The sequence below is a fragment of the Rhinoderma darwinii genome, chromosome 11, assembly GCF_050947455.1.
Source record: "Rhinoderma darwinii isolate aRhiDar2 chromosome 11, aRhiDar2.hap1, whole genome shotgun sequence".
Classification (NCBI taxonomy): domain Eukaryota; kingdom Metazoa; phylum Chordata; class Amphibia; order Anura; family Rhinodermatidae; genus Rhinoderma; species Rhinoderma darwinii.
In genome coordinates, this window is record NC_134697.1 from 8816929 (window position 1) to 8833435 (window position 16507).

Consider the following 16507-nt stretch of genomic DNA (forward strand, 5'->3'; position numbering starts at 1 on the left):
ATACAAGAATATAACTACTATAATACTGCCCCTATATACAAGAATATAACTACTATAATACCGCCCCTATATACAAGAATATAACTACTATACTACTGCCCCCTATATACAAGAATATAACTACTATAATACTTCCCCCTATACACAAGAATATAACTACTATAATACTACCCCCTATATACAAGAATATAACTACTATAATACTGCTCCTATATACAAGAATATAACTACTATAATACTGCCCCTATATATAAGAATATAACTACTATAATACTGTCCCCTATATACAAGAATATAACTACTATAATACTAACCAATATATACAAGAATATAACTACTATAATACTGCCCCTATATACAAGAATATAACTACTATAATACTGCTCCTATATACAAGAATATAACTACTATAATACTGCCTCTATATACAAGAATATAACTACTATATTACTGTTCTTATATACAAGAATATAACTACTAGAATACTGCCCTCTGTATAAAAGAATATAACTACTATTAGGGCATGACCACACATGGCGGAATTCCTCCGCAACTGTCCGCATCAATGCCGCACAGAATCTGCGTTGCAGATTCTGCAGCGGATCTGCACAAAATGTGCAGAAAATTGATGCGGACTGGCCGCTGCGGACTGCAGGAAAAGTGCTTCTCTTCTCCCTATTCAGTGCAGGATAGAGAGAAGGGACAGCACTTTCCCTAGTGAAAGTCAAAGAAATTCATACTTACCGCCCGTTGTCTTGGTGACGCGTCCCTCTTTCGGCATCCGGCCCGACCTCCCTGGATGACGCTCCAGTCCATGTGACCGCTGCAGCCTGTGCTTGGCCTGTGATTGGCTGCAGCCGTCACTTACACTGAAACGTCATCCTGGGAGGCCGGACTGGAGACAGACGCAGGGAGTTCTCGGTAAGTATGAATTTATATTTTTTTTTACAGATACATGTATATTGAGATCGGTAGTCACTGTCCCGGGTGCAGAAACAGTTACTGCCGATCGCGTAACTCTTTCAGCACCCTGGACAGTGACTATTTACAGACGTCTCCTAGCAACGCTCCCGTCATTACGGGAGCCCCATTGACTTCCTCAGTCTGGCTGTAGACCTAGAAATACATAGGTCCAGCCAGAATGAAGAAATGTCATGGTAGTAAAAACAATACGCTCCGCAGCACACATAAGATCTGCGGACTTCATTGCGGAATTTTGACTCTCCATTGAAGTCAATGGAGAAATTCCGCCATGAGTCCGCAACCAGTCCGCCACTGCTCCGCAACAGACAGAGCATGCTGCGGACACCAAATTCCGCTCCGCAGCCTATGCTCCGCAGCGGAATTGTACGCATCGTGTAAACGAACACTGCTAAATTAAAGTGAAAGTCAATGGAGAAACGGCTCCGCTGCGGATTAACGCTGCGGAGTGTCCGCAGCGGAATTTAAGTGAAATTCCGCCATGTGTGAACCCGCCCTAATACTGCTCCTATATACAAGAATATAACTACTAGAATACTGCTCCTATATACAAGAATATAACTACTATAATACTGCCCCCTATATACAAGAATATAACTACTATAATACTGCCCCGCTATATACCAGAATATAACTACTATAATACTGCCCCCTATATACAAGAATATAACTACTATAATACTGCTCCTATATACAAGAATATAACTACTATAATACTGCCCCCTATATACAAGAATATAACTACTATAATACTGCCCCCTATATACAAGAATATAACTACTATAATACTGCCCCCTATATACAAGAATATAACTACTATAATACTGCCCCCTATATTCAAGAATATAACTACTATAATACTGCCCCCTATATACAAGAATATAACTACTATAATACTGTCCCTATATACAAGAATATAACTACTATAATACTGCCCCTATAAACAAGAATATAACTACTATAATACTGCCCCTATATACAAGAATATAACTACTATACTACTGCCCCCTATATACAAGAATATAACTACTATAATACTACCCCCTATATACAAGAATATAACTACTATAATACTGCTCCTATATACAAGAATATAACTACTATAATACTGCCCCCTATGTACAAGAATATAACTACTATAATACTGCCCCTATATACAAGAATATAACTACTATACTACTGCCCCCTATATACAAGAATATAACTACTATAATACTGCTCCTATATACAAGAATATAACTACTATAATACTGCCCCCTATGTACAAGAATATAACTACTATAATACTAACCAATATATACAAGAATATAACTACTATAATACTGCCCCTATATACAAGAATATAACTACTATAATACCGCCCCTATATACAAGAATATAACTACTATACTACTGCCCCCTATATACAAGAATATAACTACTATAATACTTCCCCCTATACACAAGAATATAACTACTATAATACTACCCCTATATACAAGAATATAACTACTATAATACTGCTCCTATATACAAGAATATAACTACTATAATACTGCCCGTATATATAAGAATATAACTACTATAATACTGTCCCCTATATACAAGAATATAACTACTATAATACTAACCAATATATACAAGAATATAACTACTATAATACTGCCCCTATATACAAGAATATAACTACTATAATACTGCTCCTATATACAAGAATATAACTACTATAATACTGCCTCTATATACAAGAATATAACTACTATAATACTGTTCTTATATACAAGAATATAACTACTAGAATACTGCTCCTATATACAAGAATATAACTACTATAATACTGCCCTCTGTATAAAAGAATATAACTACTATAATACTGCTCCTATATACAAGAATATAACTACTAGAATACTGCTCCTATATACAAGAATATAACTACTATAATACTGCCCCCTATATACAAGAATATAACTACTATAATACTGCCCCTCTATATACCAGAATATAACTACTATAATACTGCCCCCTATATACAAGAATATAACTACTATAATACTGCTCCTATATACAAGAATATAACTACTATAATACTGCCCCCTATATACAAGAATATAACTACTATAATACTGCCCTCTGTATAAAAGAATATAACTACTATAATACTGCTCCTATATACAAGAATATAACTACTAGAATACTGCTCCTATATACAAGAATATAACTACTATAATACTGCCCCCTATATACAAGAATATAACTACTATAATACTGCCCCTCTATATACCAGAATATAACTACTATAATACTGCCCCCTATATACAAGAATATAACTACTATAATACTGCTCCTATATACAAGAATATAACTACTATAATACTGCCCCCTATATACAAGAATATAACTACTATAATACTGCCCCCTATATACAAGAATATAACTACTATAATACTGCCCCTCTATATACAAGAATATAACTACTATAATACTGCCCCCTATATACAAGAATATAACTACTATAATACTGCTCCTATATACAAGAATATAACTACTATAATACTGCCCCCTATATAAAAGAATATATCTACTATAATACTGCCTCCTATATACAAGAATATAACTACTATAATACTGCCCCCTATATACAAGAATATACCTACTATAATACTGCCCCCTATATACAAGAATATAACTACTATAAAAGTTGCATATAAGGAGTTTTTTCCTGCCAGGGATCCACATTTGGACATGTTTGATATTGGCCTCCTATTTTGTAATATCTGTATATTTTACGCTCTATATCTTCCTAATTTCTAGTTTATTTTGCAGAACATTTCTTTGAGCTCCATTACTTAGGGCTCGTCCAGACGTGGCGGAATTGCTGTGGAATTCCGGTGTGGTCAGTCCGTAGTGGAAATCCGCAGCAGACAGTTTGTCCATTGGTTTCCACACCTTTTTAATTATCTTCGTGCAGACGTTGCGGAAAACTTCGCTGCGGACCATAGGCTGCGGTGCAGAATTTGGCGTCCGCAGCATATACTGGCTGTTGCAGACTTGTGGCAGAGTTTCTCCATTGACTTCAATGGAGTTGCAAAATTACACAATGAAATCCGCAGATGTTATGTGTTCTGCGTTGCGGATTGCTTTCGCGACAAGGATATTTCATCATTCTGGCTGGACCTATGTATTTCGAGGTCTATAGCCAGCATGAGATGGAATGTTTTAAATGACACCAGGAAGCCCTCTTCACCTGAATCCGCAACGACTAATCCGCAGCAATTTACTGCACATTTTAGGCAAAGGCGCAACGGAATATGCAACGCGGATTATGTGCGGCATTGATGCGGACAGTGTCTGCAGAAATACGCCACGTCTGAACATACCCTTACACTTAGGCTTGATTCACACAAGCGCTGGGCATCTCGGACATGAAAAACTGCCGTTTTGAACGTCCGAGGTGCATCCGTGCCCAGCGCTGAGGGACGCGATGTCACACTTCCCCATAGTTGAGTCTATGGAGGGATGCGTGATGTGTGAAAAGAACGGACATGTCCTATTTTCCCACGGACCCTTCACACGGTCCGTTGAAACAGCGGCTGTGTGAACGGCCACATTGAATTACATAGGTCCGTGGGACGGCCGCTGTTTCAACGGCCGTCCCACGGAGGTTTAACACGTTTGTGTGAATCAGGCCTTAATTGTAATTCAGCTACAATGTTGCAGACGTGAGCTACGTATAACCACTGATCCTATACTTATTGTTAGCTTATGTCTTTTATAATTTCAGATCATGAACCCCAGAATATGATTCATTGCTGGGGCCTAGTAGCACCATATACAGATGTAGCCACCTTTATCTTGACTTTTAAGGCATTCAATTCACAGTAGCAAAAAAACCATTAACTAAAATTTTTCAATGACTTTTCAATGGCTTTTGTTGTGTGATATCACGCTGCAGCAAGTAACCAGAGTCAAGATAAGGATGGCTACATCTGTATCATTTCATAAGCCCTCTATAGTAGCTACGTATGTAAAGGTTTTACAAGTAAGGCCGCCTCCTGTCCACTTCTATTAGGTAAATGATAGCTTGCTGCAATTAAGATAATGCACATTAAATAGAGGTTAAATCTAGCGGAGCACTCGAAGCAGGGGGCAGAGGTTTAAACAGGATGGAGGAAAAGGTTACTGCATTATTGTAAAACAATGGAGGAAAATAATTCATGGACGCGCACTCCAATTTTTTAGCCATAAATAACCTGTAGATTTGCTCATATCTTCTAACTAAAGACCGCCAGGATAAAATATGAGTCTTATATAAAAGAGAATCTACTGTATTTACTCACACATATACAGATACGAAGATAAAACATCATCCACTGCAATTCCAGGGCTGAAGGAGAAACATATCTATATACAATGGCGGATCATAATAGGGACGTTTTGGGCAGCCACCCGGGGTCCATTGCTCTCCAAAGTACATTGTTGTTTTGATGCATTTATGCCGCGGGTTTTAAGTGGATCAGTGTAGTGATTCTGAATATATAAGTGAGCTGCGCCTCCAAGTAGGCACAGAAGTCACCGAGGCCTGACAAAGTAACGCACATGAGGGAGCATAGAGCAATGGATTGCCTGTGTATACCTGTAGGCTGGTGGGTGACCTTAAATTTTTTTTCCAATGTAGAAGGGATGCAAAAAAAATAAATATATATATATATATATCCATTGCTCAACTCACGGATCCCCGTCATTCCGTTCTGAAATAGCTGCAGCGATGAGGTGTCCGTATACCCATGTGATCGCTGCAGCCAATAACTGGTCTCAGTGGGTATACGGCACAGAAGCGCTAAGGCCAGTGCTTGGCAGCAGCGATCATGTGGGTATACGGGCACGTCATCGCTGCAGCCAATCACTGGTCTCAGTGGGTATACGGCACAGAAGCGCTGAGGCCAGTGCTTGGCAGCAGCGATCATGTGGGTATACGGGCACGTCATCGCTGCAGCTTTGTCAAAACACAGCGGCGGGATGGAACGGAATGACAGAGATCGGTGAATTGAGCAATGGATTTTTTTTCTGCATCCCTCCTACCGTGACCACTTTTTTAAATAACTTGGAAAACCCCTTTAAGACACATCTCCATAGCCTCCAACATGGCTGACAATGGTTGCTGCTATAGTGAGAAGTGCAGCTCTGGAGAACAAAATGCTGCTCGAACAGGTAAAATACCCAGCAGAATCATCAATAAGTGTGGTGTAAACGTATAGGCGGAGAAGAGAACTTAATAAAAAGATGATTAGCCATGATAAATCACATTTATCCACTCTTAGGCCAGCTTTTCAATACATTACCTCTTAAATATTACATTAATTAAATGAAAGCCACATAATGTAAAGAGTGGAGTATATGACTATGAAAATGAATCCGCCGTCACATCTTATGATGAGCAGGAGACGATTCTCCAGACACTTTTACACGTCCATAATGAGTTTGATTGCTGCTTAACACAGCATTAATACTGGGCACGGCTTCAATATACTGGAGCTTTCATTAAGACGTCTTACATTTCGACACCCCAGGACTGGAGCGACGGCGCCCTAACGTTCACATAACGCTGATAAAAGCAAAAAATAATCACTTAAAGCAAATCAGTCGAACAGCCTCGAACATTTCATCATCATTTCCACCATCACAAGATTAACGTGTCACCGATTTCCATAACATTACGGTAGAGACAAGAAAAGAAAGCAACGACTCCGACCTTCTCCTATACAGAGCAGAAAAACCCATACAGTCATCTGGAACAGAAACATCTTCAAGTAAATGTAACCTTCTCCATTCCTCCAGAGGTGACAAACGTTATATATATATATATACAGTGAAGGAAATAAGTATTTGATCCCTTGCTGATTTTGTAAGTTTGCCCACTGTCAAAGTCATGAACAGTCTAGAATTTTTAGGCTAGGTTAATTTTACCTGTGAGAGATAGATTATATAAAAAAAAAGAAAATCACATTGTCAAAATGATATATATTTATTTGCATTGTGCACAGAGAAATAAGTATTTGATCCCCTACCAACCATTAAGAGTTCAGCCTCCTCCAGACCAGTTACACGCTCCAAATCAACTTGGTGCCTGCATTATAGACAGCTCTTACATGGTCACCTGTATAAAAGACTCCTGTCCACAGACTCAATGAATCAGTCTGACTCTAACCTCTACAACATGGGCAAGACCAAAGAGCTTGATAAGGATGTCAGGAACAAGATCATAGACCTGCACAAGGCTGGAATGGGCTACAAAACCATAAGTAAGACGCTGGGTGAGAAGGAGACAACTGTTGGTGCAATAGTAAGAAAATGGAAGACATACAAAATGACTGTCAATCGACATCGATCTGGGGCTCCATGCAAAATCTCACCTCGTGGGGTATCCTTGATCCTGAGGAAGGTGAGAGCTTAGCCGAAAACTACACAGGGGGAACTTGTTAATGATCTCGAGGCAGCTGGGACCACAGTCACCAAGAAAACCATTGGTAACACATTACGCCATAATGGATTAAAATCCTGCAGTGCCCGCAAGGTCCCCCTGCTCAAGAAGGAACATGTACATGCCCGTCTGAAGTTTGCAAATGAACATCTGGATGATTCTGAGAGTGATTGGGAGAAGGTGCTGTGGTCAGATGAGACTAAAATTGAGCTCTTTGGCATTAACTCAACTCGCCGTGTTTGGAGGAAGAGAAATGCTGCCTATGACCCAAAGAACACCGTCCCCACTGTCAAGCATGGAGGTGGAAACATTATGTTTTGGGGGTGTTTCTCTGCTAAGGGCACAGGACTACTTCACCGCATCAATGGGAGAATGGATGGAGCCATGTACCGTCAAATCCTGAGTGACAACCTCCTTCCCTCCACCAGGACATTAAAAATGGCTCGTGGCTGGGTCTTCCAGCACGACAATGACCCGCAACATACAGCCAAGGCAACAAAGGAGTGGCTCAAAAAGAAGCACATTAAGGTCATGGAGTGACCTAGCCAGTCTCCAGACCTTAATCCCATCGAAAACTTATGGAGGGAGCTGAAGATCCGAGTTGCCAAGCGACAGCCTCAAAATCTTAATGATTTACAGATGATCTGCAAAGAGGAGTGGGCCAAAATTCCATCTAACATGTGTGCAAACCTCATCATCAACTACAAAAAACGTCTGACTGCCGTGCTTGCCAACAATGGTTTTACCACCAAGTATTAAGTCTTGTTTGCCAAAAGGATCAAATACTTATTTCTCTGTGCAAAATGCAAATAAATATATATCATTTTGACAATGTGATTTTCTGTTTTTTTTTTTTTATATAATCTATCGCTCACTGGTGAAATTAACCTAGCCTAAAAATTCTAGACTGTTCATGTCTTTGACAGTGGGCAAACTTACAAAATTAGCAAGGGATCAAATACTTATTTCCTTCACTGTATATATATATATATATATATATATATATATATATATATATATATATATATATATATACACACACACAATGTAAGGACTGTCGCCTACAGGTTGTGTTATCCTGACATTAGTGTTCTAGTATCCTAGCTTAGGAATAATTTATAGAGTGGAAAAATTCTAATTTGGCAGTGTTGGGAGCACATTTGATTCTGACGCACGGTGGGAGTGACATTCAGAATAATAAAAACAGTATTTAGCACAGAATATTTTAGCAAAATTTCTAACCAAGCAATTTCGTTTTGTAAATGACTGTGAAAAATAAACATGAAGTTTAACTTACCAGTAGAATCTGTTGGGGGTTATCCTCTCATGCATTAGATGCCATCTTCTCCCAAAGTCCATTGAACTGTATAACTATAAGAGAAAACAGACGAAAATAAGAGTCAATATTAGAAATTTCTCATGAGAAATGTCACAACATCAGATGGAAATAGTCGATGTAGGTCTTCACTTTTGCTTCACATGATTGTAAATATTACACACACACACATATATATATATATATATATATATATATATATATATATATATATATATATATATATATATACAAAAACACATATATATATATATATATTAAAAATACAAAGATGCCATGACAGAGAATATGAATCAAAGAGACAATTGCTCTGTTATGTTCTCATCAACTACAATCAGCCATTTGTAACAGAGTTTACAGTATGGGTGTATACAATTCACAAATATGCAAAAGTTACGATACATATGATATACAGAGTCATTGTTATAAAATGAAGAAATAATACTGTCATACTGTACACATATCTAATACAAGCAAACAGTACAGATAAAGAACACTGCCATACTGTACAAATCAAATTCCAGAAAACAGGGCACATAAAATATGCTGCCATACTGTGCACATATCTAGTACCACCAAACAGTACACATAAAGAACATTGCCATACTGTACACATCGAATACCAGAAAACAGTGCACATAAAAAGCACTGCCATACTGTGCACATATCTAAGATCACCAAACAATACATATAAGGAACAGTACCATACTGTACACATATGTAATACTACAAAATGGTACACATAGAACAGTGCCATACTGTACACATATCTAATACCATCAAATATTACACATAGGGAAGTGCCAAACTGTACACATATCTAATACTTCCAAATAGTACACATAAAGAACATTGCCATACTGTACACATGACATATCTAATACCACCAAACATTACACATAAAGAGAGCTGCCATACTGTGCACATATCTAATACTACCAAATGGTACACATAAAGAACATTGCCATACTGTGCACATATCTGATACTGCCAAATAGTACACATAAATAACAATACCATACTGTGCACATATCTAATACTACTAAATAGAACACATAAAGGACATTGCCATACTGTGCACATATCTAATACCACCAAACATTACACATAAAGAGAGCTGCCAAACTGTGCACATATCTAAACATTACCAAAAAGTACACATAAAGAACACTGCCATACTGTGCACATATCTAATACTACCAAATAGTACACATAAAAAACATTGCCATACTGTGCACATATCTAATACTGCCAAATAGTACACATAAAGAACATTGCCATACTGTACACATGACATATCTAATACCACCAAACATTACACATAAGAGAGCTGCCATACTGTGCACATATCTAATACTACCAAATGGTACACATAAAGAACACTGCCATACTGTGCTCATATCTGATACTGCCAAATAGTACACATAAAGAACATTGCAATACTGTGCACATATCTAATACTACTAAATAGAACACATAAAGGACATTGCCATACTGTGCACATATCTAATACCACCAAACATTACACATAAAGAGAGCTGCCAAACTGTGCACATATCTAAACATTACCAAAAAGTACACATAAAGAACACTGCCATACTGTGCACATATCTAATACTACCAAATAGTACACAAAGAACATTGCCATACTGTGCACATATCTAATACTACCAAATAGTACACATAAAGAACATTGCCATACTGTGCACATATCTAATACTACCAAATAGTACACATAAAGAACATTGCCATACTGTGCACATATCTAATACTGCCAAATAGTACACATAAAGAACATTGCCATACTGTGCACATATCTAATACCACCAAACATTACACATAAAGAAAGCTGCCAAACTGTGCACATATCTAATACTACCAAATAGTACACATAAAGAACATTGCCATACTGTGCACATATCTAATACTACCAAATAGTACACATAAAGAACATTGCCATACTGTGCACATATCTAATACTACCAAATAGTACACATAAAGAACATTGCCATACTGTGCACATATCTAATACTACCAAATAGTACACATAAAGAACATTGCCATACTGTGCACATATCTAATACTACCAAATAGTACACATAAAGAACATTGCCATACTGTGCACATATCTAATACTACCAAATAGTACACATAAAGAACATTGTCATACTGTGCACATATCTAATACTACTAAATAGAACACATAAAGAATATTGCCATACTGTGCACATATCTAATACCACCAAACATTACACATAAAGAGAGCTGCCAAACTGTGCACATATCTAAACATTACCAAAAAGTACACATAAAGAACACTGCCATACTGTGCATATTTCTAATAATACCAAATAGTACACATAAAATACACTGCCATACTGTATACATATCTAATACTACCAAACATTACATATTTAATGCCACCAAACAATACACATAAATAACACTGTTATACTGTACACATATTAATCCAAATTCCCCCTTTCCCCTGACACAGCCGGAGTTAAATGATTACATTCTGTCTACTTACAGCTTTCACTTGGGGGACTTACTGCACATGGAGTTATAAAGGTTACATTGAAGTTAATGAAAGCTGTAAAAATATGTGCATACAGTCTCCTAAAGGCAGCTGCCAGCAGTAATGCTGTACAAGGGCATAGCCTGAGGAGACTGAGAGCATAGACTGAGGAGAAAGGGGGTTAATACCAGTAACACACCCCCTTGTGTATACTAAAATAATGGCGTTTATCTTCAGTCCCCATTTTGTTAGACAGAATATTTATCAGCTTAGCTAACAATCTGGTCTCCTTTAATGCACTGCACCCTGCAGAATTCTGAATGAGGCTCTGGATGTGACTGGAGTACATGATATAACTCAGCACAATGTATGTTCTAATAATATGTACTGTGATGTCTAATGTGTAGGTATGGCAAATATAGGTCAGAATGAAAAACATATCTACATTGGACGCATATGACAGAGAGGTATCTTGGCTGGCTCTGTGATGGGGATCATTGTGTCAGGGTGTGTTATAGGATCATTGGACTGTATACACCAAATAGGCATTGCAGTATGCACTCTTCAACTAGGCAATGTACACCATTCTCCAGGCACTGGTTGACACTAGGTATGCACGGTATGGGACTATGTTGGCAACATATGCCACACAGTGGCGGATCCCCAAAGGTTCGTTATGGACGGCCGTCAGGGGCCCGAGGCTCCCGGGGGGCCCATTGCCCCCCAAAGACTACATTGCAGTTTTGTCACATGTTTTTCGCTAATCGCAGAAAAAAATGCAACAAAACTTAAGGCCCCTGGACTCAATTGTATCCACGTCCTTTGGACGCAGATACAATTGACATCACTTTCTACAGGGGGCTGTGTGGCACTATGTAGAGGGGGCTGTTTGGCACCATCTACAAAGGGGGTGGTGCTATCTACAGGGGGCTGTGTGGCACTATCTACAGGAGTGTGTGTGGCACTATCAACGGGGGTTGATGCGATCTACAGGGGCGGTGTGTGACGCTATTTACAGGGGGTTGTGGTGCTATTTACAGGGGGCTGCGTGTGGCGCTATCTACAGGGGGCTGTGTGTTGCGCTATCTACAGGGGTCTGTGTGGAGCTATCTATAGGAGGCTGTGTGTTGCGCTATCTACAGGTGGCTGTGTGTGCCTTTATCTACAGGTGGCTGTGTGTGGCGCTATCTACAGGTGGCTGTGTGTGGCGCTATCTACAGGTGGCTGTGTGTGGCGCTATCTACGGGGGCTGTATGTGGCGCTATCTATAGGGGGCTGTGTGTGGTGCTATCCATAGGGAAGCTGTGTTTGGCGCTATCTATAGGGGGTGACGCTAGCTACAGGGGGCTGATTTGGCGCTCTCTCCAGGGGGCTGTGTGTGGCAAAATCTCCAGGGGGCTGTGTGTGGCTGTTTCTACAGGGGGCTGTGTGTGGCGCTATCTACATGGGACACTGTGTATGTGGTGCTTTACAGTGTTCCACACAATTTTATTCAGGGGCACAATGTGTGGCACTATGAGAATTTTATCTTCGTTTATAGGTGCGGAAAGGTTGGAAAAGTGAGAAGCTGAAGACATCCGAGTGGTAAATTCTGCAGACATGGGTCATGGCCAGGAGTAGTCATCATAAGGTCTGGAACGGAGTGAGAAGAGAAGAGGGGAAAAACTACTGGAATCTGAGAAGATGTCACCTGTGAGTCACTGGGTTCATAGAGAATCTGTCAACTCTCTTGACATGTTTATTATAGGAAAGCCTTGTATTTTATAAAAAGTCTTTGTGTAGTCCAGGACTGATAAACAAAAGGGTGCTACTATTCCCCTTGTCAGGAGGATATGTCACTGCACAGTGTGATACTGTCAGCGATGGTTGTAGACTGTCAGTATGTAGGTACACAGCCCTTTGACAAGGGGATTTCTAACACCCATTTGTTAATGCTTGCACAAAAAGTTAGTGTTAACAATAGTTACAGCACGGCAGCGAAGGGGGGCCCAAGTTTCGGTAACAGCCCAGGGCCTATGGTCAACTTAATCCGCCACTGATGCCACATCATCTAGAAAAATAATAAACCCTGGGCAATGTAGTGCGACCATCACTGTATGTATCTCAAAAAGTTATGTGATTATCTAGACACTATGTATTACACGTGCACCTTTTGGCACCATCTGCTCACTATGGAACTGTATTAAACTTTTTATATATATATTGTTTCGTTAAGCAGTGTTTATTATTGCCGTTTATTAAACTTTATTTAGTTAAAGTAAAAAAAAAACATTTTCTAACACAGCAAAATATTTTAGTGTTTATAATATCAATACCAAGCATCTTTAGCTCAACCTCCCCACCGAACTTAAAGTCAAGCAAGCGGTGCAGCAACTACAAGTCACAGCATGCCTCGCCAGCAGCAGGATATCCACAGTTTGCTTACATGTGCTCTAAATACATCACCCATGGAGAGACTCAGCAGTACACCCCACAACGAGTTAAGTTGATTTCTCCTCTTGGGGTCTAAAAATTTGCAATTTCAATCAATTTCCAGCTGACTAATTTTCTGTGTGAGTGATTCTTGGCTCTGGAGTGATGTTCAAGATAAAGTGCTCTGGAGTTTGCCCACTGTGCAAGTCTGATCATCCATCTATTTATCACAGAGATGTCTAACATGTGAGCGGGCACACTGCAGCTGGAGAGAGAATGAAACAGCGCAGCAAGCAAGAATAGGCATCTCCAAATGCTGCAAGTACAGGAATAAGCCCCGTTTACTGTATGCACAGTTTTCTTAAATACGAAAATTTGATGTCACGGGTAAAATACAAAAAGCTTCTCCTCTTACTTTTCTTTGTGACCAGGGCTGAATCAAGGTCTGGGGGTGTGGGGGGCTTGGGTGTTAGAATAGATATTTGGTTCCAAATTTTTAATTTTTTGGGAAGGAGAAAAAAAAAGTAACAATGCATTAATATGCCTAAATAATACCGCCCTATAACGTCAAATAGAGGGCCATACCGTGAGCACATCAAACTAGAGGACCGCCACAATAGAGTCATAGAGGGAACATAATGTCATTTAATGCCAAGTTAATAATGCTATTCAGTTCCAAGATCACGCAGGGCTTAAATAACAGCACAAAACAGTGACTATATAGTACTGCCCTAGCGTGCCTACATGTACAGCAAACTAGAGCGCCATGCAATGCCTGCACAAAATTTCTACTGCGAGTTTACAAGTAAAAATGCTATACTGTACCTACATTATACCATTCTTGCAGGACAATATTGTTCTCATCCAGACACTTTGTCTTATGACTACATAAAATATATCTGGTAAATAGATATAGTATATGCTGATATTATTCAGTGGTATTCACCCATTCAGGTGGCAGTATGCTCAGAAGCCATTTGGCCATATTATTGGTCATCTACTGCCTAATTAGCATTTCAATGGACCTCAGAACAGGAAGGAGCCATTGTAAACTGGATGTAGAGACAGCTGGGCATACTGGGAATAGTACCTATACTGTACAGGTGCACAATGGAAGGTATATGGGTGGTCTTAAGGCAGAGTCAATGGAATGGTGGAGTCAACTCAGGAATAGGAACAAAGGCCATGTGAGGTTCTTGGTCTCCCTCTCTTTTCCTTTTCTTTTATTTATGCATGAGTCTCTATATGTACATGTACTAATGGTCAGGTGCTATATGTGGCTTTGGTTATAGGTGTAGTACCAGGACACTGTATAGGGTTTGGACCTGGAATTATATTATATACATGCACATTACTAGTCACACGTGCAAAGTGCCCAGGGAAGGTAGGAAAAGGAGGCGGCAGTGTGTGGTTGTGTTCTCTATGTAATGTATTGTATCTTGATGTAATGTATATTCCTTTGTCACTTCTATGTTATGAGTAAAGTGTTTTTATATATTTAAGTATCTGTGAGGGTTGTATGTTACTCCTGTGGTGTGTAATGGACTGGAGTGTGTGCACATTGTGAACAATACAAAGTAAGCGGACTATATAGGAAACAGAGGTAACGGACTAGGAACAGAGTACACGGAGATAATACAGATAGTCAAAAGTCTCCTATTTCAACCATCATACAGAGCCAAAGAACTGTATCATATATTGTAAATTCACACCACCATACAGAGCCCAACTAATAGTACTATAGAGTGAAACATATTTAACCCCTTCCCCCTGCATGCATTCTGTGCCCCAATGACCAAGCAATTTTTTTATTTTTTCCATCGTCACATTCAAATAGCTATAACTTTTTTATTTTCATGTGGACAAGTCTGTATGAGAACTTGTTTTTTGCTGGATGAGTTGTATTTTTCAATGTCACCGTTTTAGGTATATAGAATTTTTTTAGTAACTTTTATTAACTATTTTTGGGGGGGGGCTATAAGAAAAAACAGCAATTTAGTCATTGTTTTATGCATTTTATATTTACGCCGTTTACCATGTAGCATAAGTATCATTCTACCTTTATTCTGTGGGTCAGTACGATTACGCCGATACCAAATATGTATATATTTTTTTGTGTTTTACTACTTTTGCAGAATAAAAAACACTTTTGAACAAAAATAATTTTTATTTTGCATCGCCGCTTTCCTAGAGCCAAAACTTTTTTATTTTTCCGTCAATGTCGCCATGTGATGGCTTGTTTTTTGCGGGACCTCTTTGCTACCATTTTAGGATACACGGGACTTATTGATTAACCTATTAGTATTATTTTTTGGGGGGGAAATGGAAAACAATAGCAATTTTTTTTACGGTGTTCACCTTGCGGTTTAAATAATGTGCTAACTTTATTTTTTGGGTCATTATGATTGCGGCGATATCATATATGTGTAGTGTATTTTATTTTTACACTTTTACTAAACAAAACCATATTTTATGGGAAAAAATGTTGTTGTCTTGTATGTGCACCTTTTATTATTCTTTATATCACATTAATTATTTTTTCAGTCCCACTAGGGACTTCACTGTGCGATCTTTAGATCGCAGGTATAATGCTCTGTTATACTTCGTATACCAGAACATTACTGCCTGTCAGTATAAAACGGGCAGGCATCTATTAGGACAGGCCTATGGTATGGCCTAATTAGCATATGCGCAGGGCAGACCTGGGGGCCTTTGTTAGGCCCCGGCTGCCATGGCACCCCATCAGATGCACGCAATTGCATATGCGGGCCGCCAATTTTTTGACAGAGGGAGCTCCCTCCCT

At 38.9% G+C, this 16507-nt stretch overlaps 1 protein-coding gene across 1 annotated transcript in view; it reads right to left on the bottom strand.

Moving 5' to 3' along the window:
- Positions 1-16507, bottom strand: part of SORCS3 (sortilin related VPS10 domain containing receptor 3) — a 550689-nt gene that overhangs the window by 196758 nt on the left and 337424 nt on the right. The window contains exon 5 of the mRNA XM_075842847.1: positions 8736-8809. Coding sequence (XP_075698962.1) covers positions 8736-8809 — 74 coding nt within the window. The remainder of the gene's footprint in view (positions 1-8735; positions 8810-16507) is intronic.